The following is a 20,938-nucleotide window of genomic DNA, read 5'->3' on the forward strand; positions in this document are numbered from 1 at the left end:
ATGTTGAGGCAGGATCTGGCTAAGTCGCTGAGTTGCCCAGACTGGGCTCCAACTTGCAATTCTCCTGTCTCAGTCTTCCAGAGCGCCGAGATTTCAGCAGTGCGCCACCCACGCCCGGCAACGAATTCTTTTTCTTAAAGACAATTCCCAGAATGGTAAAATTTTAGGACTTCACATAAACCCCATCTCCCAGGACCCCCACAATGTCGACCTTGAGAGATGCGATCACAGATTTTCTTCCTACACTTTTTCATACAATAAGCTTGTAGCACTCTTACGACCAGTGGTAAAGGAGGAAAAAAAATCCACATAAGAGAGTGTTATTGCAAAAACTAAAGGAACTCGCTGGCACCCGGGGAGAGGCCAGAAGCTGGGCGGAGGGAAGTAGGCGAGGACGCCGGTTCCTCAGCTGAAAGCCCTGCTAGGTTACTGCGCCTGCCAGCGCTCGGGGTTGTCCCCTTTAAAGGGCGTGGTCGGGGGGCGTGGCCTGGAGGTCCGCTCTCCCACACTGCCCCGCGCGAGCGACGGCTGTTCGGCCACGTCCCCCGGCCACGTCGTGCTGCTCTCGCCATCTTCGCCGCTTCCTCTCTGGGCCGCCTCTACCTGCTGAGCCGCCGAGCCCCGGGGCCGCCGCGCCAACCGCCGCTTCCATCATGAACATCTTCCGGCTGACCGGGGACCTGTCCCACCTGGCGGCCATCGTCATCTTGCTGCTGAAGATCTGGAAGACGCGCTCCTGCGCCGGTGAGTGGTCGGGCGAGGCCCCGAGAGGCTGGGACGCGGGGAACCCGGGCGCCCTACGGGACGCGGGGGCCCGACACACCCCTCAGGGTGCTGCGCGGGCGTCTGGGTCCGAGTGGACTCCGGAACCGGGCCAGGGTGTCGCAGCGCGGGGCCCCGCTCAAAGAGCAGTCCACTCGCGAACTTGACCCGTCGGGGCGCTGGTCGGACACTGCGCGGGCCGGGTTGTGTCTGAAAAGTTTGCGATGGGAGCTGGCGTCCTGTAGGCGTGACCACCCCTCCAATCCCCTAGTCTTTCCTGCGGCTCTTCTCCCGGCAAGATCCGGGTTGAGGGACTCGCAAATCAATGAGACTGGCGGGAGGAGGATGGGCAGAACCGGGGCTGGCTGGGCCTAACGTGGCAACCAGGCTACCCGGGAAGGTGGAGCGGCCGGAGTTGGAGGGAAAGCTTGTTCGGATGCCCACCCTGCCCTTTCAAGGACTGAGCTATAGAATGTCAGGTCAGGCCTATTTTTAGAATTCTGTGGTTTCCTTTACCTCAAACCTTCTAGTCCAGGATGACACCCACCGCAGAGGGGCTGGGGGAGGTGAGTCTCTAATAGAATTTTTTAGCGCAGTTTATGATGCTTTGAGAGAACTTTGTGAGTGCTTTCATCAAATAACGAGTTCTCTGAAAACTGCGGGGGTACCACTGAGATCTCATGCAGTGCTTGCCTACACGTCACCAGTGAGTTGGCCCTGGCCCTCCCCAGAAGTATGCACACATTTCTTGCAGGCATTGTTGGGAGGCAGTGAAATATACCTTTCTCAGGTAATAGCTGTGAAGTTCAACATTTCATTAACCCTAAAAACTTAAGAATTGCGATTTTTAAAATTATTTCTTATAAAAAGATACCTTTCTTAAACTTGTGTTTGATGCTATGGCCACGGTGAAATAACTTTTGATAAATTCAAGAACTTAATTCTAGCCAGGTGTGGTCCATGCATGTAATCCCAGCACTGAGGAGGCTGGAGGCAGGAGGATCACAGCGAGTTCAAGGCCAGCCTGGACTATGTAACCAGACCCTGTCTCCAAAAAAAATTTTTTTTTCAGAGGCAGTGAAAGATGGGAGTGCTAAAGGACTTCAGTGGCAGAGATTCCATTTAGCTGGTTTATTAAAATCTTCACATCTAGGGCCAGGGATTTAGCTCAGGGGTTTCGCTGCCTGCCGCACAAGCGCAAGGACCCGAGTTTGATCCCTGGTACCAAAAAAAAAAATCTCCACATCTAAAGTGACACCATGTCTTGGACTCCGCTGTTTGCAGGCCTCACCTATCACCCTGGAGCATAGCTGAGATGCAGGAAGTAAGCAAAACCGAAAAAGACCTTTGAGCAATCAAAATGGATTATAAAGTCCATATACTGAAACCAGTGTGTGTGACTTGATGGTGATCTCTCAATTTTTACAGAGTTCTGTGAGGCCCAAATGCACGATTTTCCCGACAGTCACTCATTGCAGTGATTTCCATAGCTGATATTTAAGCACTTGCTGTGTATTAGGTAGCCAGATTTATATGGCTTATGCCAGGCAGTCCTTGAAATAACCTTAAGAAGCAGGTGCTATTGTCCCTATTCTGAGAAGAAAGGAACTGAAGGTGAGCAAAGTAGTAAAGAGCCAGGAATGAAACAGAATCAGTCATTGACAATTAAAGATTTTAAATAAACATCTGCTTTATTTTAAACTATTGTAGTTTGAATATTTGATGCCAGTAGTTTAGGTCCTTTTTTTCCACTCAGATATTACTTTTTTATTTTTATTACTTGTTTGTTTATTGTGGTACTGGTGGGTGAACCTAGGGCCTTCACACTGAGCTACATTGTCATCCCTTTTTATTTAGTTTTTGATACCGGGGATTGAACTCAGGACCTTGTGCTTGTGAGGCAGGTGGTGGCACCATTGGCTAAATCCCTGGCCCTTTGATTTTTATTTTGAGACAGGGTCAAGTCTTAGTGACTCCAATTTACAGTCTCTCTTCTTGAGTCTCCCAGAGTGCTGGAATTGCAGGTGTGAATCACCACGCTCAGCTCAGATGTTACTTTTAATCTTTAGGTCTACTCTGTGAGTCTCTTCTTTTTCTTTCTTAAATTTCTCAGAATCCCCTCTGGCTGTTAGTTAAGCGTTACAGTATGTTGTCTCTTAAACTTTTATCTACACTAAGAAGTTTGGGAGAACTTGGTACACCTGGAGAAATAGAATTCCAGGGGAAGAACCTTGAGTAACAAGGAAAAGGGGAGAGGGTTTGTTATTCATTTATTTTTTAAAATTTAATATTCACTGTTTTCATAAGGAAACTCATTAAGGAAAATATAAAGTACTTCAGGTAAAATGCTGAGAAAGGAAGATAAATAAGGTGAGTTAAGTTTGTATTTCCCAAATATTCCTTGGGCATTATTAAACTATTGTCATTCTCAGAATTAGGATGATTTTCATTCTGGTACAGGAGTTTTCCTGACCTTTAAAAAAATCAACATCATTTATTCAGAATTAAATGCTAAATTTGACCAGCTGACTTGTTTTTCCGTACTAAATTATAAAAGCTGTTTAGAGGCTTTTGAAAGAGTAAGAACTTGATAAGAGTTTCTCAAATAACTGGAATAGGAGATGTGTACATCCAGGTTGTGTTTCTTATCTTGAAAAGAGTAGTATTGAGGTTCATTTCAGGATTTCAGCACCTGTGTTGAACATGCCTGCAGCCTCAGAACCATAGTCCTTTTCCCTAAGGGTGAGACTAATGAGGAAGCTGGAGATTGTTTCCCGGTAGTCTAATTCCGGAACAGCTGCCTTTATGGATCTGTTTTAGAGTGAAGCCCTGTGTTGATCTTATTTGAATCTTCATTCTCTTGTGGCTGCGCCTGCCATTGTCACTGCAGAGAGGTACCAAAAAGAGAAGTGTAAAATATCTCATATTCCTGAACTACCATTGCAGCTTTTTTTAATTGTTTTTTTGAGACAGGGTCTTGCTATGTAGTTCAGGCTGGCCTTGAACTCACTATGTAGCCTAAGCAGACCTGGAACTTGTGGCAGTTCTTCCGCCTCAGGCTCCTTAGTGCTGGGATTACAGGCGTGTGCCGCCATGCCTGGCACCATTACAGTTTAATCCACAGTATGCTCAAATTGTCACTCTTCCTTTTTTTTTTTTTTTGAGACAGTCTTACTATGTAGTTCAGACTGGCCTTAATCTCACTATGTAGCCTAGGCTGACCTCAAACTCATAGCAATCCTCCTGCCTCAGCCTCTGGAGTGCAGGAATTACAAGTGTGTGCCACCATGCCTAGCTTGTCACTCCTTAAGCCCTGACCTGAATAACTTTGGGACAACAAACTGGTTTTTATTTGTTTTTGTTTGTTTGCTTTGGTACCGGGGATCAAACTCGGGACCTTGTGCTTTTGAGGCAGGCGGCGGAACCACTAAGTTAAATCCCTGCCCCTTACAAACTGGTTTTTAGATGAAGGGATGAAGGGCTTCCTATGTATAGATTTTCCAGTAGGCTGATAACTGTTAATGATATTGTATCTACTGAATTTAAATGACTAGTGGAGTCCTGTAGGATCCATGACTCCCACCTTCCCCTGGCCTCTCTCCTTCCTTCTAGTGTTATGCAGGCTGTAAACTTTTCAACCTTCCAGATGTGATAGGAGCAAACTGTCCCAGTGTTTCACATAATTGGATGGTTTGTATAGTACTTGTAGAAGCTTTTTTATTTATTTTTTTAATAATTACGGTTCACTTATTTTTCGGTCTTTTTTCGTGCAGGGGGTCGAACTCGGGACCTTGCGCTTGCGAGGCTGGCCCCGGAACCACTGAGCTAAATCCCCGCAAGAAGCTTTTGCATCATATTCCCAGCTCTCTCTTGCCCCTGTCCATTTTAGTGCCAGTCTCTTGAGTAATCCTTGCTCTTCCACTGTGTGCAAATCATTGAGACAGAATTCAGAACAGCAGCTAGGAGCAATCAAGTTTTCTGTTTTCAAGAAAGCTGCAGTGGTAGAATGTGTACTTAGCATGTGCAAGGCTCTAGGTTTCATCCCCATCACTGAAGGACAGAAAGAAAAGAAAAATTCAGTTGAGATGGTAAGGCATGTGTGAAAAGATAAAACTGTGTCTGGTGTGGTGGGACATGCCTGTAATCCCAGCTACTCAGGAGCCGGAGGGAGGTTCAGATCAAGGCCAGCTTGGGCAACTTAGTGAGACCCTGTCTCAAGTAAAAAAATAAAAAGGGCTGGGGATGTAGCTCAGTGTGAGGGTCTTGAGTTCAATCCCAGTACCCCCAAAAAGGATAAAATCAAGGGTATCAAACCATATGGATAACAAATCCTATAATTCTGTGAGTGTGAAATAAAAAGATCTAAGAGATGTTGCCTCTGACTTTCCAAGGAGTGTATAAGACCCCTGAAGCTAAAGATAATAAACTGAGAACTAATCTGTAGCATAGTGATAGGTATAAAGTACCCTACAAAGGAAGACAATGTGTATAGAAAGGTGTATAATAAAAGACCAGTTAAGCATGATAGAATGCCCAGCCTCACTAGAAGTTTGGAATTTGGATATTAAAATGGCCCCAAATACCCTTATTTGCCTGTGGAGTAGGACAAAGTCACAGAGGTTTACAGTCTGTAACGTAGGCAAGAATGTGGAGAAAAAGGCATTCCTATCTGATATTGATGGATATGTAAATTTACACAACCTTTCTAGGAGAAATTTGTCAATATTTATCAAAATTTAAAATCTTCGTGTCTTTTGTCCGAACAGTTCTAGGGAATTTGAATTACAGAATTGTCATATGTAAACACAATATATGAGTGTAAAGTGTTCACTGAATAAAACATTGTGTGTAGATACAGAGATGTTTATGCAAAACTTACAAGTGACGCAAATGTCCATTAATGAAGTGGGTACACAAATTTTGGCCATGTCTGCACTAAGGGACACTGTGCAGTCTTTATAAAGAATGAGCCATATTAGTAGCAGAGATAGATGAGTCTGAGGTATTAAGTTTGAAAAGTACATTGTAAAGCACAAGGATGGCCCTACTTTAAGGGGTTAAACATGTATGTGTTACACACACACACACACACACACACACACACACACACACACACACACTGGAAAATGGACTTTAGTTGGGTGTGGGGGTATACACCTATAATTCCAGTACATACTCCAGAAGGCTGAGGCTTGAGAGTCTTGAGTTTGAGCCCAGTCTGGCCAACTTAGTGAATTAGCAAGACCCTGTCTTAAAATAAAAAAAGGGCCCCGGATGTAGCTCAGTGTGAAGCCCTGGGTTCCATTCTCAGTATTGGGGGTGGGTATTATGTGCCCCCCCCACCAGGGGATTAAAAAGGCTTAGGAAGATGTACTTAAAATGGAGTTGAAAGGGCTGTTGGGATGTTCTTTTCACTTTTCATTCTGTATTTTTTAGCCCACTTTAAATTTTTGAGTAAAATAATTAGCATAAAAAATAAAATAATTAGGATGAATTTGAGAAATGAGAAAAATGACAAAGAAATATGTAGTAAGCTGTCCTTTCTCAAGCATTCACACTGGTAGATGTAGTAAAAAGCACTTGAACTTTTCCTCTTTCCAGCAAAGTTCGTATAATTTGTCCCCATATGAAAGTTGTAGAAAGTGGGTTGGACAGATATAATGGGTGCCAGGTTAGCCTGTGCCTCACTGAGTGAGCTTGTACCCAGACCTTCTGTTTCCAAAGCCTCATTTTTTTCTAAGTCACTTTCTGTAATAGGGAAAAGCACCTTGTTACAAGGCAGTTCTTAAACCATCCTGCTGTGGTTCCCTGGGAAAGGTCATGGGTTCAGTGTAGAAGGTCCAGATGTTTTGAGACTGGGTAGAACAGCTGCTTCCCTGTACTCTTTCCTGGTGGCCTCACTGGCCTATAGTGTTTGCTTGCATCCCTGCTGTTACCAGAAGAATAATTCTTAAAAGCCCACATTTGGTTGAGAAACCTGTTCTGTGAAGCAAAAGGAATGTAAGAAATGCAACTCTTAACCTGTATCTTCAAAGGTATAGTTGTGTGTTTTTCTTTCTTTTTTGGGGGGGGGTACCGGGGATTGAACTCGGGTCCTTGTGCTTGTGCCGCTGCCGCCGCCGCCACCGCCACCGCAGCAGCAGCAAAACCACTGAGCTAAATCCCTGGCCCAGTTGTGTGTTTTTCTAAACTTTACTTAGCTTTGTGGGAAGAGATAAGAACAATGTTAAGTTTAATAAATGATTTCCTTTTGGCAAGTGATACTCCTTAATACAGATATTTGGTGCATTTGGTATTGGAACATCAGTTTCTGAAATGTTTGCAGTTAGTGTTCTGTGGGTGCTTGTTACCTGATAGCCTTAGTGTGTTTTGGTCTAAAAAGAGAAAGGTAGTGGATGGGGATGTAGGTCAGTGGTAGAGCGTTTGCCTAGCATATATGAGGCCTGGGTTCATTCCCCTGCCTCAAACCCAGGAAATAAAAACAGGGAGGTAGCTTTTCTGGCTTAGTAAGGAGACTCCACACCCCCTCCAAGTGATTCTTTTTTTTTTTTTTTTTTTTTCTTTTTTGGTACTGGGATCGAACTGAACTCCGGTCCTTGCCCTTGCGCAGCAAGGGGTGAAACCACTGAGCTAAATCCCGGGCCCACCTCCAAGTGATTCTTGCTTCTCCCCCTCCGATCTTCAGCTAGGATTCCTGCCTTCCTAGGAAGACAGGAATTTTTGCAGTTTTAAGGGAAAAGCTGCTACTTGCTAATCTGGATCCAAATCGGGGAGAAGAGTATAAGAACTACACTATGGTGCCTCCTCCCCATCCTTCCCTCTGCTCTGTGGTCACCCCAGGGCTCTCCCACCCTCTATCTGCTAGTGAATTAGGGCAGGGACAGAGCAACAGTCCATTTACAGGCATAGAGAGAGACATGCACACACACAGTAGGACTAGGAGATTCTTTAGAAGCGTTATCCCAGAATACCACACAATGAGAATTTGCCCTGTGACATGAAGTTAAAGTGAATTCCATATTCTTTTGTCCTTGTGTTCATTCATTCAGTGAATATTTTCTGGACCCTGCTGTGGGTCAGGCCCAGGATAGGATGTGGGATAAGGATGACCCCTGCCTTTAGAAGTCTCTGTTTCAGTTGGGGGGTTTGGAGGAGGGAACAGCAGGAACCAGATTTTTGTAAGTCTGTAAGAGGACCTAGGGTAGCAGCTGGCATGGAGAGTTCCCATTATGTGACTGCTGATGAAATCTACAGCACCAAGAGAAGATGTTTCAGAGATGACCTAAGGTCACTAAGGGAATGATCAAGGCAATATATAAGGTCTTTGGTTTTTCGTATAGGAATGCTGAAAATAAGGGCAAAAATCTGCCTGACTTCTAAAGCTCTACTAAAATACACCCTTTATGGCAAAATTTGCCCATCTGTATCCTCTAAGTTCTTACTTAAAATATTGGAAAGAGGGCCAGGGATTTAGCTCAGTGGTTCTGCCGCCTGCCTTACAAGTGCAAGGTCCCGAGTTTGATCCCTGGTACCAAAAAAAATATATTGGAAAGAACCGTATAGCAAATGAAGTGGAAATTTCTCTCAAGGCATCAACAAATATGTGAACCATTTACTCCTCTACTCTCTCGTTCCCCATCTGGGTTCTCCAGTTTTTAGCAACAGCTTCATTGTTTTTTCTTTTGAACGTTGATTTCTGACAGGAAAAAAAGGTTCCATCACTGAGGAAAAGACTAAACACTGGGCCGGGGGTTTATAGCTCAGTGTTTCCCGCACCTGTCTCATACACGCAAGGTCCTGAGTTTGATCCCTGGTACCAGGAAAAAAAAAAAAAAAAAAAAAGACTAAACAGAGAAGATGTACTGCCCAAATCGCCTCCTTTGGCCCTTGAAATTGGTTTCTGCTAGTGGATTTAGAAGGATAGATTCAGCTTTTTCTTAATTTCTATTTAGGTGGTTGGTGATAGGCTGGAACTCTAATTATTTAAACTTGGAAAGTAATATTCTTACATCCAGGATCTTAGTTTCAGCCAGCTGCAAAAATGATTATAAAATGCTATTGAAAACAATGTGATTTTCATGTTCTAGAGGAGTGTTGTGAATGATGTGGGTTTAGTGACTTTTCTGTTAAATACATGCTTACTCAAATTGTAATTCCTAAACTGGGTTTGGTAGTACTCACTGTAATCCCAGCACTCAGGAGGCTGAGGCAGGAGGTTCACTTTGAGTTTGAGGACAGCTTGGGTTACATAGCAAGATCCTGTCTCAAAAATAAATAAAATTGTAATCGCTTGAAGTTTGCATTGTAGATGAGAGTGGGTAGGTTCTGAAGCTCACACCTTTGTCACAGAAACACTGGGCCAAATGAAAATGTCAGAGAAGCCATGAGCAAGCTCTGACCACCTAGTCTCCCCCAGCTGAGTGTGGATGTGCTGCTCTGGAGGTGAGTTGCTGGATGGAGATGTGTCAGGGTCAAACAGCTGCTTTTGAAAATTGGCTGTAGTTTGAATTTCCTACCTGTATGTTGCCATGGCATCCAGGAACATTTTAATACAAATAGGAGTTGGTTGTGTGATGAGTCTGAGAGATGGAGTTTTAAAAATTCTTAGTCTGTCTGAATAAATGCTGTTCCCATCATAGTGGTCACCTTGGGAGGTCATGCCCTTATTCCAGGGGAAGGGGAGTTCCTGCTTAGATTCTTACCTAAAGCAGTGTTCCTTACCTGATTCCTCACCCCCTAATCAAAGTGGATCCCAACTCCATCCTCAAAAGATTTGTCACCATGGAGATACTCTTTTAAAATGGAAAGATCTGAAGGTATAGACAAGTTATAGCACTAAACAGCACAACTGCATGAATTCCTACCCAAGGTGACCTAGTTGAGAAATATAATGTTCAATTAAAGAGTACACATCCTGATATGTTTGTGATGGTGTACGGAAGTCATTTTCCTGGAAGTAATTTTCACCCATCATAGACAAAAATTGGCAGGGCCTCCGAAAAGGAGCACATTCAGTAATGTTAAAGGGAAGAGAAAACTGCTCTTGTTTACTTACAGTAGCTCCAGCCTTTGACGCCATGTGTGTACTTTCCCCATCTGCACTTCCTGCAGTGTGACCTCAGGAGTCAGAAAGCTCTCTGGGACTAACACTTTGCTTTTCTTTCTTTAGGTATTTCTGGGAAAAGCCAGCTTCTCTTTGCACTGGTCTTCACAACTCGTTACCTGGATCTTTTTACTTCATTTATTTCATTATATAACACATCTATGAAGGTATGGTATGGCATCCAATAGAATGTATTTTATCTATGATGCACAGACCCTTGGAAACTTAGTTTATGTCAGCTTTGTGTTTTTAAATTAAAAATCTCTAAGAATAATATTTAAATGTGCTGCTCTTACAAACTTTTAGACCACCTTGTATGTATGACTAGGAACAGGTATTGTTAGGCACACTTTTTCTGCTTCAGACAGTAACTATTTAATTGAAGTAGTCTGAACTAAGAGATTTTAAGGTTAAATTTCTTTCTAAGCATGATGAATCTCTTAAAGCTGTTGGTAACCATATAAAGAGGGATGGCTATTAGATTTCCAAGCAGTGGGAAATTACAGACTTCCCAGAGAAATCCAGCAAGTCAGTCCATAATGAGGAATTGGGGCCAGGACTTCTGGCTGCAGTTTCCTATTTTGTTGCTGTGTGAGGCACTGAATGTAGGCTTCTTTTTCTCTTTTTTTTTCACTTCATTTTTCTTAAACTTCTGCCATGTGTGTCATCATTATTGCTTTTGTCATGCTTAAATAACATCTCTGTCATAATTTACTTAATAATATATTTTAACTTGTCCTAAGCATTGATATACATGTGTGGGACCAAAATGACTCCATTTTGGAGCTGTCTCCTTTGTTCTCTCAAATTTGTGCTTAAACTAGGAATTCACCACTTGAAATTCCTGAGTTTATTACCCAACCACCTGTGTACCCGGGGAGAGAGCGTTCCAGGCACACTATCTGTAGGATAAGCAGTTAATGAGCTGACTGTCCACACAAGATAGATGCGGCCATTAGTGGGTCTGCTAACGATCAGTATGTAACAACCGGCCGTTAATCTTTGCCCCTTTTCTCCCTCACAAAAACCAATACGTAATCCCCTTCGACCCCCAAAGCCTAGCCAACCAAAACCCTACACTTCATATGTATTGAGTATTAACCAATCACCTGGCTACTAATAACCAAAGCTTGTTGTATTCTCAATAAAAACCCTGCTAGTTAGAGACTCAGGGCTCTCAATCTCGATCCGCTGTGCCGGTGACAGTTGAGAGTCCCTGCTTAAGCTTGAATAAATGACCCTTGTGTGCTTACATCGGAAACGGCCTCCTGGTGGTCTCTGGGACTTCACAATCTGGGCACAACACATGCTACCTTTGGTGTCTTGTTTTGGTTTTTTTTTTGGTACCTGAGATCGAACTCTGGACCTTGCGTTTGCATGGCAGGCGCCAGAACCACTGAGCTAAATCCCGGCCCCCAAACTGGAATACACTTACTTTTTAAAATTTTTTTGGGTACTGGGGATCGAACTTGGGTCCTTGCGCTTATGCAGCAGGCGGCGAAACCACTGAGCTAAATCCCCGGTCCTTTGGTGTCTTTGTATTTCTCCTGACATGAAAGCAAATGCCTATTAAAGTACAAAATTTTTTTTTTTTTTTGTACCTGGGATTGAATTTGGGACTGTATGCTTATGCGGCTGGCGCCGGAACCACTGAGCTAAATCCCCGGCCCTAACAAAAATGTTTATGTAGTAGCTACCTTTTGTATACTGCCAGGGGTACATGCTTCACACTTGGGGAAGCACTGGACCAAGTGAGCTTCTGTCCTTTCCCATAGTTGTTGAACTGGTGTGAACTTCTGCAGAACTGGGCACTGAACATGTGGCAGAAAACAAGCAAAGTCTCACAGTCAGGGTGGGAGGCAGGCAAATCATCACAGCACTGCATAAAGGACAGGAAGTTGTGCTAGGTGCTGTGGGGGAAAGTAAAGTCTCTCAGGATATGCAATAGGAGTCTGACTTTTTTATTCTACAGATTCTGAGCACCTGGTGCCAGGTGTAGGTACTTGGTTATAGGAAGTAATATTTAAACTAAAGCTTATTGGTGTGGCATTTAAATAATTGTCCCTCCCCTCCCCCAGCACTGCATTCAAAAGCATTGTCCTAAGCACAGATTAAAGTAGAGGAAGCAATATTTGAGTCTGTGGTCTTTACTCAAAAGCAAACGTGATTACCTATAATCATTTCATTCTTCAATACTTAATGATGGGACCTAGTAATCAGGAACTAATTAGCTGTGTTAAAATGGCTAGATGGAATGCCTGCTGTCTAGGCAGGTTAAACTCCAGGCATTCAATTTGTGCGGGCCAGAATTCCCCTCCTTCTGTCCTGTCAGGAGTCCCAGCTCTTGGAGGATTCCTTATTGCTTGTTTGGATGTATTTTCTAAGTGTTGTGTCCTGAAGGTTAGCAGAGTGGGAGCCAAGTTGCATGTGCTCACATCTTTTTGCTTTAACTGCCAAGCGCTATGGGGAGACAAGCAGCTGTCCTTTCCCAGCTCCTGCTAAGGCCTTGGTAGACTGAACCTGGATAGCTATAGGCTGGGCCTAGAGAAGCTCCCCCAGCTGCCATGAGCCTCAGCTGGTTCCAGAAGGGTCATAGTGCTGATGTACATATATGTGTACTTCGGTTATGCATGTGTGTGATTATAACCAACATTTTAATACCATGTTAACTGTTTATTTGCAAATATAACTGCATAATGAAGTGCCAGGTACTATTTGGTGTCTTTGTGGGTTTTTTAGAGCATATGAGGGTTTCATGATTGCTCTCATTTTCCATTTAAGTTGTTTGCCCAACTGTTTTCCTAATTAGGTCTCTCAAGTTGTATTCCTAAGGAGAAGTATTACCAGGCTGTGTGGTCCCTAGCCCAGTTGTCTCTTCATGATTGAAACCTGCTATTTGATTCTTAGGACTAAATTTCTGCAATTTGACCATTGATGTAATTTCAGAATCGCAGGCTTTTCTTGGGGTCAGGTAATGAGATCATGTTTGACCTTTTTTGGGGGGGTTGTTTGAGACAAGGACCTCACCATATAGTTCAGGCTGGCCTTGAAAACTCTACCCCACACTGGCCTCGAACTCCTAGTGATCCTCCTGCCTCAGCCTCCTGAGTGCTGGGATTATAGGGTGAACCACCTCAGCCGGCTTGACCTTTTGAAGATGAAAGAACACATACCTTAATTATGAACCCTTGAGCTGCTGTACTGCTGTGTATACAGAATTGTTCCCTTGGCGGGAGCAATAGTTTACAAATTATTGTTAACTTTAAGTTTTGCTTTGGTTATGTTATGAGATAAAATTTCATAACAATCTGAATGTTCAGTGTTAAAGTAATACAATTGAAGTAAAAACAATCATGGCAAAGTTTAACATGAATTACATTGTTTATCTTACCTTTATAAAAATGCTAGCTAGGGCTGGGGATTTAGCTCAGTGGTTCTGCTGCCTGCCTCGCAAGCACAAGGTCCCGAGTTCTATCCCCAGTACCAAAAAAAATGCTACCTAAGAGATACCATTATGCTACAAGAAGTCCATTGGGTTTGAACTGCACTGAACTTTGTGTTCTTTGGGGTTTTTTTTTTTCTTAAGCTGGTATACAATAGTTTAAAATGAGATTAAAAGTACATTTCTTTGGTAGTTTCCTGCAAAGTTAAAAATCAACATTTGACCCAGTAAACCCACTCCTAGGTGTAAACTCAAGAAAAATGACAACTTAAATTCATACAAAAGCCTGTACAAATGTTTATGAACAGCCTTATCCACCATCCCCCCAGATTGGGAACAGTCCACCAGTCCTTTAACTGGAGTATGAGTAAACAAACTGTGGTACAGTGCAGTGAAAACGGCACAAACTAGTAATGCATTCTCAGTGAGTTGGCCCTCAAATGCCAACTGAAAGAGGCAAAGGTAACATACTGTATGACTTTGTTTATGTGACCTTCTAGAAAGAGCAGGGCTGGGGATTTAGCTCAGTGGTTTTGCCGCCTGCTGCGCAAGCGGAAGGACCCGAGTTCGATCCCTAGTACCAAAAAACCCACAAAACTGTGATGATTAATTTGGGCCAGGGATTTAGCTCAGTGGTTCTGCCACCTGCCTTTAGAAAGAGCAAAACTGGGGACAGAACACACCAGTGATGACCAGAGGTGAAGGCTGGGGGAGGCTTGACTACCAAGAGGCAGTGTAGTGAAATTTTAGGTGTGATGGAGCTGTGTCCTAATTGTGGTGGTGGTTACGTGACATAGAGCCATATACCTGCCAAAGTGAATTCTACTGTGCTTAAACTTTAAAAAAAAGAAAATTGGATATATAGGTGATACAGAAAGCAGAGGGAGTTGGAACAACTGCAATATATTGACAACCTGATATTTTTCTTTTGTTTTCAGCTTATCTACATTGCCTGCTCCTATGCCACAGTGTATCTGATCTACATGAAATTTAAGGCAACCTATGATGGAAATCATGATACCTTCCGAGTGGAGTTTCTGGTGGTCCCTGTTGGAGGCCTGTCATTTCTAGTCAATCATGATTTCTCTCCTCTTGAGGTTAGTTAAGAGGCTATTTAGTGGTCATGTCTGGTCCCCTAGGCTAAAAGACCTTTTTGCAGGTAGATATTTGTGGGGTTTTTTGTTTTTGTTTTCCAGTTTGGCAAACTTCTGGTACAATATGCACTATTTGTTATAAATAAATCATAGATAGGAACTGTAGATAGCACCCAAGTATTTGGGTTTCCTGATGCCCCTTGAGAATATAGAGTCAAAACAGTATTTCATTATCTTAACTTCTGTGCACCAAACCCAGAGCCCTGCCTGGTATGGTGTTTGAAGAACATGGTCCTCCTCCCTGCTCTGGCCAGCCTTTGCTTCCTCTCTGTATAGCTGCTGCACATTGATACTGTGTCTACACATCTAAGCAGCATTGTTATACTTCTCACCCTTTGGAACAGTGGCTTATAGTGTCCCTGGCACCGTACTGTGTGGTGACCTGCTCCTAAGTGGCTTTTTTATCCCTGGTGAAGAGGTGCTGCTTAGCTTATGGGGTTATTAAGTTACTGTATTGTTCTTGGCTGTCTGCAAGGAGTGCCTGGACTATTTACAAGTCAGAACTCAGGGTGAATAACATGCCATGCTGGGCAGAGAGTTTGCCTAATTACAGCTCTGATTTCTGACCCCTTTGTTGTTGGGAGTTTTTTTGTTTTGTTTTTCGTTATTTGTCTTTTCTTTTGGTACTGGGGATTGAACTCAAGACCTTGCGCTTGCCAGGCAGGCGGTGCCACTGAGCTACATCCCCAGCCCCTCTGATCCCTTTGTTGTAACCACACCAAAAAGCCTAAAGAATAAGAAAAATGCAGATGGTTCTTGACTTATGATGAAGTTACATCTTGATAAACTCACTGTAAGTTGAAAATATTATAAGTTAAAAAAGCATTTAATGCACCTAATCTACCAAATATCCCAGCTTAGCAATACAGTAGTTGTGGAATATTGTGTTTCCCTCAGGATGACCTGGCTGACTGGGCTCTGGGGGTTGCTGCTCTCCCCACCATCACAAGAGTATTGTAGTGCATGTCACTCGCCTAGGAAAAGATCAAAATTGGAAGTATGGAGGCTGGCAGTGTAGCTCAGTGGTAGGGGCCTTGTGCAGCATGCGTAAGGCCCTAGATTTAATCCCTAGCACTGCCTGATAGATAGACAGGATGGATGGATGATTTCTACTGAATGTGCAGTGCTTTTCCACCATGATACAGTTGAAAAACCTTACATTGAACCATCATAAGTCAAAGACTCACCTGTGGTGAAAAATTTAGCCTGGGAATATATCAGGACAATCAGGAGTGAGGAAGTGGAAGGGACTTAGTTATAAGTATCATTAATTCTGGCAGAAAGCAGAGTTGATTCAAGACTATAGATTAAAAGTGGGATAAACTTATCCAGGAGAAACATCACATATTGGAGACTGACAGAAAATGCATAGTGGTCAGGTTTGCTGTATGCTTATAATCCCAGCTACTCAAGAGGCTGAGGCAGGAAGATAACAAGTGTGTTTTTGTTTTTGTTTTATTTTTTGAGTCAGGGTCTTGCTATATAGTTCAGGTTCGTCTTGAACTTACTATGTAGTCCAGGTTGGCCTCAAATTTGCAGCAATCCTCCTGCGTCAGCCTCCTGAGTGCTTTAGTTACAGGTGTGTGCCACCACACCTGGCTAGTTTGAGCCCAGCCTAGCAACTTAGTGAGACCCTGTCTCAAAACAAAAAGGGGCTGGTAATGAAGCTCAGTGCAATCCCAAGTACCTCAAAAAATTAATTAATTAAAAGGGCTGGGACTATAGCTCAGTACTCCCTTGGTTCAGTTGCCAGTAATGCAAAAAAAAATGGAAAGAGGGAAGGAAGGAAAAGAAAAAACTATACGGGGGAAAAAGAAGTGTTAGAAAGACTAAGTAATGCAAATACTTCCACACCTGTCAGGCTGTTCACAGTGAAGTGAGTTTTTTCTCTTGAACTTACAGTGAGCACTGGATCTTGATGAGAGCATGCCATTTCTCTTCCAGATTTTATGGACCTTCTCCATCTACCTTGAGTCAGTGGCCATCCTTCCTCAGCTCTTCATGATCAGCAAGACTGGGGAGGCTGAGACCATCACCACCCACTACCTGTTCTTCCTGGGTCTCTACCGTGCTTTGTATCTTGTCAACTGGATCTGGCGCTTCTACTTCGAGGGCTTCTTTGACCTCATTGCTGTGGTGGCCGGCGTGGTCCAGACCATCCTGTACTGTGACTTCTTCTACTTGTACATTACAAAAGGTACATGTACATCAGGGCCAGCCTGCCTAGTTCCTATAGTCATGGGCTCTGTGAGGAGCCTGCTTGCCCAGCTTCTGGGCCCAACACCCTGCTCGTTTGACCTGGTTCCTCAGAGCAGAACTGGCCTTAGAAAAATAACTTTATGGTTGTCAAATGAAATTCCATATCAGGATTTTTAGTCATTTTTCATATAAAGACATTTTTTATTTTCCTAAAATTGTACATTTCAGGGCCATGGATTTAGCTCAGTGGCACCATACCTACCTCAAAAGCACAAGGTCCTGAGTTCAATTCCCGGTACCAAAAAAAAAATTGTACATTTCATTGTATAGGTTTCAGTCAGATCTGATTATTTCAGCGAGTCATCTGAGATCCTGTCACTTAGAGATAACCACTGTTCATGTATCAGTAAACGTTAGTACACGATTTAAACTTTACATGTTTTTCTGTAATCTGTTTTTCATGTCAATAGATAGAAATTAGCCGAACATGGTGGCACATGCCTGTAATTTCGGCACTCTGGGAGATTGAAGCAAGAGGGTTGCAAGTTTAGTCTCAGCCTAGGCAACTTAGCAATATAGGGAGACACTGTTAAAAATAAAAGATTTTTAAAAAGGGTTGGGTAGGAAGGCCCTAGGTTCAATCCCCAGTACTAGGGGGAAGAAATTTAAAAAGCCATAGGGTCTTTCATTATGTATTGTACATACTACCATTTACTTACCCAGCCCGTTTTGTAGGTATTCAGGCTAAATTGGTGCTGTTAAAATCCAGTGCTCAGGGCCGGGGATTTAGCTCAGTGGTTCTAGCACCTGCCTTGAAAGCGCAAGGTCCCGAGTTTGATCTCCGGTACCAAAAAAAAAAAATCCAGTGCTTACCAGGCATGGCATGGTACCACATGGCTGTGATCCTACCACTCAAGGCTGAGGCAGAAGGATCACTGCTAATTTGAGACCAGCCTGAACACATAGCAAGATCCTGTCTCAAAAAAACAAAAAAAGGGCCGGGGATTTAGCACAGTGGTTCTTCCGCCTGCCACACAAGCACGAGGTCCTGAGTTCGATCCCCAGTACCAAAAAAAAAAAAAAAGTAAAATTCAGTGTTTAAATCAACATCTTTATGTGTGTGTATCTATTTATATTTGTATAAATATATGACATGTGGACTTTATAAATATCCAATAAAAAAACTAGACCCTGCTAAGAAAATAATGCAAATATGTATTGTGCAAACAAATTCATATGTACAGGTATAGAGAATTCAGAAGCACCTGAAGCCTAACTAGAGAGCCCAGGTTAAGAATCTCTGGTATGCAGTTACATTCCGAATGCTGGACTTGCTTGGTGAAGGGCATATATATCTTGTATGTTTTTTAATATCTAAGATACTCCTCCATAAATCATACTTAATATATATTGGTTAGGGAGAAATTATACCAATGAGGGTGCTATGAATTTGGCAGTGTTTTTAATTTTTTTTCTTTTTGGTGTTACTTTTGCACAGGGCCTTTGCACGGAGCTATATCATTAGGGCCCCCCCCTTTTGGCACCAGGGATCGAACTCAGGACCTTGTGCTTGCAAAGTAGGCGGCAGAACCACTGAGCTAAATCCCCAGCCCACCGCATTTATTTAGACAGGGTCTCACTCAGTTGCCCAGACTAGACTTGAAATTGTGATCCACCTGCCTCAGCCTCTCAGGCAGTGCTGGGATTACAGGTATTGTCACCATGCCCAGCGTCACATTTGTGTTTATTTATTTATTTATTTTTATTTTTGTTTATTTATTTATTTATTTTGGTGCCGGGGATCGAACTCTGGTCCTTACGCAGCAGGCAGCGAAACTGCTGAGCTAAATCCCCAGCCCAGATTTGTGTTTTTTAAATGCAGTGATTTACTCATACTTTACTAAGTACAATCTTGTGTGTGCCAGAGTTCTGAGATTAGAAGGAAGCTGTATGCTTAACATTAGTAATCTTGTTTCGTTTCTTCTCTTTTAAAATTCTAGTGCTCAAGGGAAAGAAGCTCAGTTTGCCAGCATAAGTGCCAAAGACCATCAGCAGCCTCTGTCCTTCAGGGTGCTCGGACAGAATTCTTACCACAGCAAAGGCATGAGATGCTTGATGCGGAAAATCAGAAACTTAAACTCTTTTGTTGCAGATCGTCATCAGTGGCTCTATAAGAACAGAGGAAAAGAACCACAAGGTTTCTGTTTAGTGCATCTTGCCTTATCTTTTTTTATTACTATGTACAAAGATTTTTTTACACAAAGAAACTTAATGCTGTATTAATTCAGTGTGTAGCTTAATTAGATAGTTCCAAAAGTGACAATTTTGTGAGGAATAAGTGCAAACTTTTTTATTTTAAAAATTCTTTGAAATTGTTGATTCCTTGTTCTGCAATGAAATTGTACTCCTTGACAGTTGGTAGATTATATATTCTAATGTCTATCAAACTTGCATTCCACTATATTTATTTTTTGCCAAAATATGAGTTATATTTGTTTGAAATCTGAGACACTATGTTCAATGTTTATCTGTCCAATTTCCCACCTGCCGTGGAAATCCTTCCTTGGACCTCACAACACTACATTTAAGGTTAGTGAAGATGACTTGTAAATCTTATGGTTTTCATTATCAAAATTTTAAGGTTCTGAGTGTAGATGGGGTGTCAGCTAAGTCACCCAAGGTGCCTGCCCTCTTCCCCTGCTGAGAAGTGTCAATTTGAGACTGTCCCAAGGATGCTGAAGAATTCCTGGGGAGGAGTTTTGGGCTGCTTGCCATGTGAGTGTTTTATGGGAGGGACTGTAATGATTATTTTGGATAGAAGATCACTCTGAGGAATGGAACACATAGTTCCTATCTGTGACTTTCACATGCAGTTCCAAAAGATGAACTATAACCATGCCCATGCTTAGATTCACAGTTTTCTCTTATCACTTTTGGGTGGTAAAATGATTTACAATTTTTTCTTAATTGGCAGCATCAATTACCATTTCTTATATTCTTTTTTTTAAATTGAGTTTTTGCATGACTTATCTCTTGTTACCATCCTAAATAAACATTTGATTAAATGGAATAAATTGTCTTTTTTAATTAGACTTCTGAACATCCTATTGGGATGATTTTTATTTTGTTTTTCACTTGGCAGCAAAAGCTCTATGGAGCTGCAGACATTTAAAGTCCACTTAATCTGTAGAACTTTGTTCTATGGAAATTAACTAGAGTTTTCCTCCTGATTATGCTATTGTATTGATTTGCTATATTTTTTGATTTATGCAAAAGTATATGACTTTGTTTTTATTTAGTTCACTCCAAATGTGAAAGTGTTCAATACTAACAGTGCTTAATAGAAGGAGGATATAGTATTTGTTTCTTTTTCTCTATTAAAATGTCTTGTGGAGGAAGGAGCTGGATGAGGTACATTTTTATTTAGTGTAGGTCTTATATTGGCAGTACAACTACGTAATTTAACCTCTGTTATTGCCCTCATTTTATTTTTCCCCTCTTGCTTCATGTTTTTGCTTTGTGTATCAGAGTACTTTTCAGTCAGCATACTAGGCTTAGTTTCTTTGGCTTGTTTTCATCCTCCTTGGACAATTCTGGGAGTGTGGAGGAAGGGCGGGGAAATCAGTCACAGGAAGTCAAGAAGAACAGTGTAGCAGGTTGCCTGCTGTCCATACTGGGGTGGGGGGAGGGTTCGTACCTGCCTTTCTTCATGTAAATCAGACACAAGCTGGGGTCCCTCACTGCAGAGCACAATGCACAGAACAAGATCTGGAACCTCAGCATGTCAAAGCCTTCTGTAGTCATTCTATGTAAGTAAGAATAAGATTGGCTAAGATGTTGATCACCTTTTTGTAGTCAGCGAGGATGGCATCTTGCTGAGGATTCCTGACTTGGAGTTGGGACTGGGCAGTGTCCTCACGCATAAAAGGCCTTGCCTTGTGTGACAATGCCTTATGAAGCACTGTTTCATGGTTACTTTTACTTCCTGAATAAAGATTATCAGGTAATTAATATTTTCATTGAGATGCTTTTGTGAGTCTGAGTTTGTATGTATGTATATCTGTGTATGGTGCTGGACATTGAACCCAAGGCCATGTGCATGCTAGGCAAGTACTGTATTAGTACACTGTACCCCTAGCCTGTGTGTGAATTTCTAAAACTAATTGTTAAAGCTGGGCACTCTTGGGCCAGGGATGTAGTGCAGTGGTTCTGCTGCCTGCCTTGCAAGCGCAAGGTCCCAAGTTCAATCCCCAGTACCAAAAAAAAAGCTGGGCACTC

The 20,938-nt window shown here is 42.5% G+C and overlaps 1 protein-coding gene across 1 annotated transcript; it reads left to right on the forward strand.

Annotated features, from left to right (window-relative positions):
- Window positions 1-520: 520 nt before the first annotated feature.
- Kdelr2 (KDEL endoplasmic reticulum protein retention receptor 2) lies at window positions 521-20,683 on the forward strand. Its single transcript, XM_087195875.1, has 5 exons — window positions 521-744; window positions 9,932-10,032; window positions 14,246-14,404; window positions 16,406-16,658; window positions 18,661-20,683. The coding sequence occupies exons 1-5, from the start codon at window positions 654-656 to the stop codon at window positions 18,693-18,695; spliced, it is 639 nt and encodes a 212-aa protein (XP_087052001.1). The 5' UTR covers window positions 521-653; the 3' UTR covers window positions 18,696-20,683.
- The last annotated feature ends 255 nt before the right edge of the window (window positions 20,684-20,938 follow it).

The sequence above is a fragment of the Heterocephalus glaber genome, unplaced genomic scaffold (genome assembly GCF_053883595.1).
Source record: "Heterocephalus glaber isolate CG9 unplaced genomic scaffold, H.glaber_assembly_v1.0 deba00001610, whole genome shotgun sequence".
Classification (NCBI taxonomy): Eukaryota; Metazoa; Chordata; class Mammalia; order Rodentia; family Bathyergidae; genus Heterocephalus; species Heterocephalus glaber.

Bases quoted from the DNA above. Each gene is read 5' to 3' on its own strand.
- Kdelr2 (XM_087195875.1), top strand. From the start codon at position 654: ATGAACATCTTCCGGCTGACCGGGGACCTGTCCCACCTGGCGGCCATC. The intron at 10,033-14,245 runs GTATGGTATGGC...TTTTGTTTTCAG, and splicing joins TATATAACACATCTATGAAG to CTTATCTACATTGCCTGCTC. The intron at 16,659-18,660 runs GTACATGTACAT...TTAAAATTCTAG, and splicing joins CTACTTGTACATTACAAAAG to TGCTCAAGGGAAAGAAGCTC.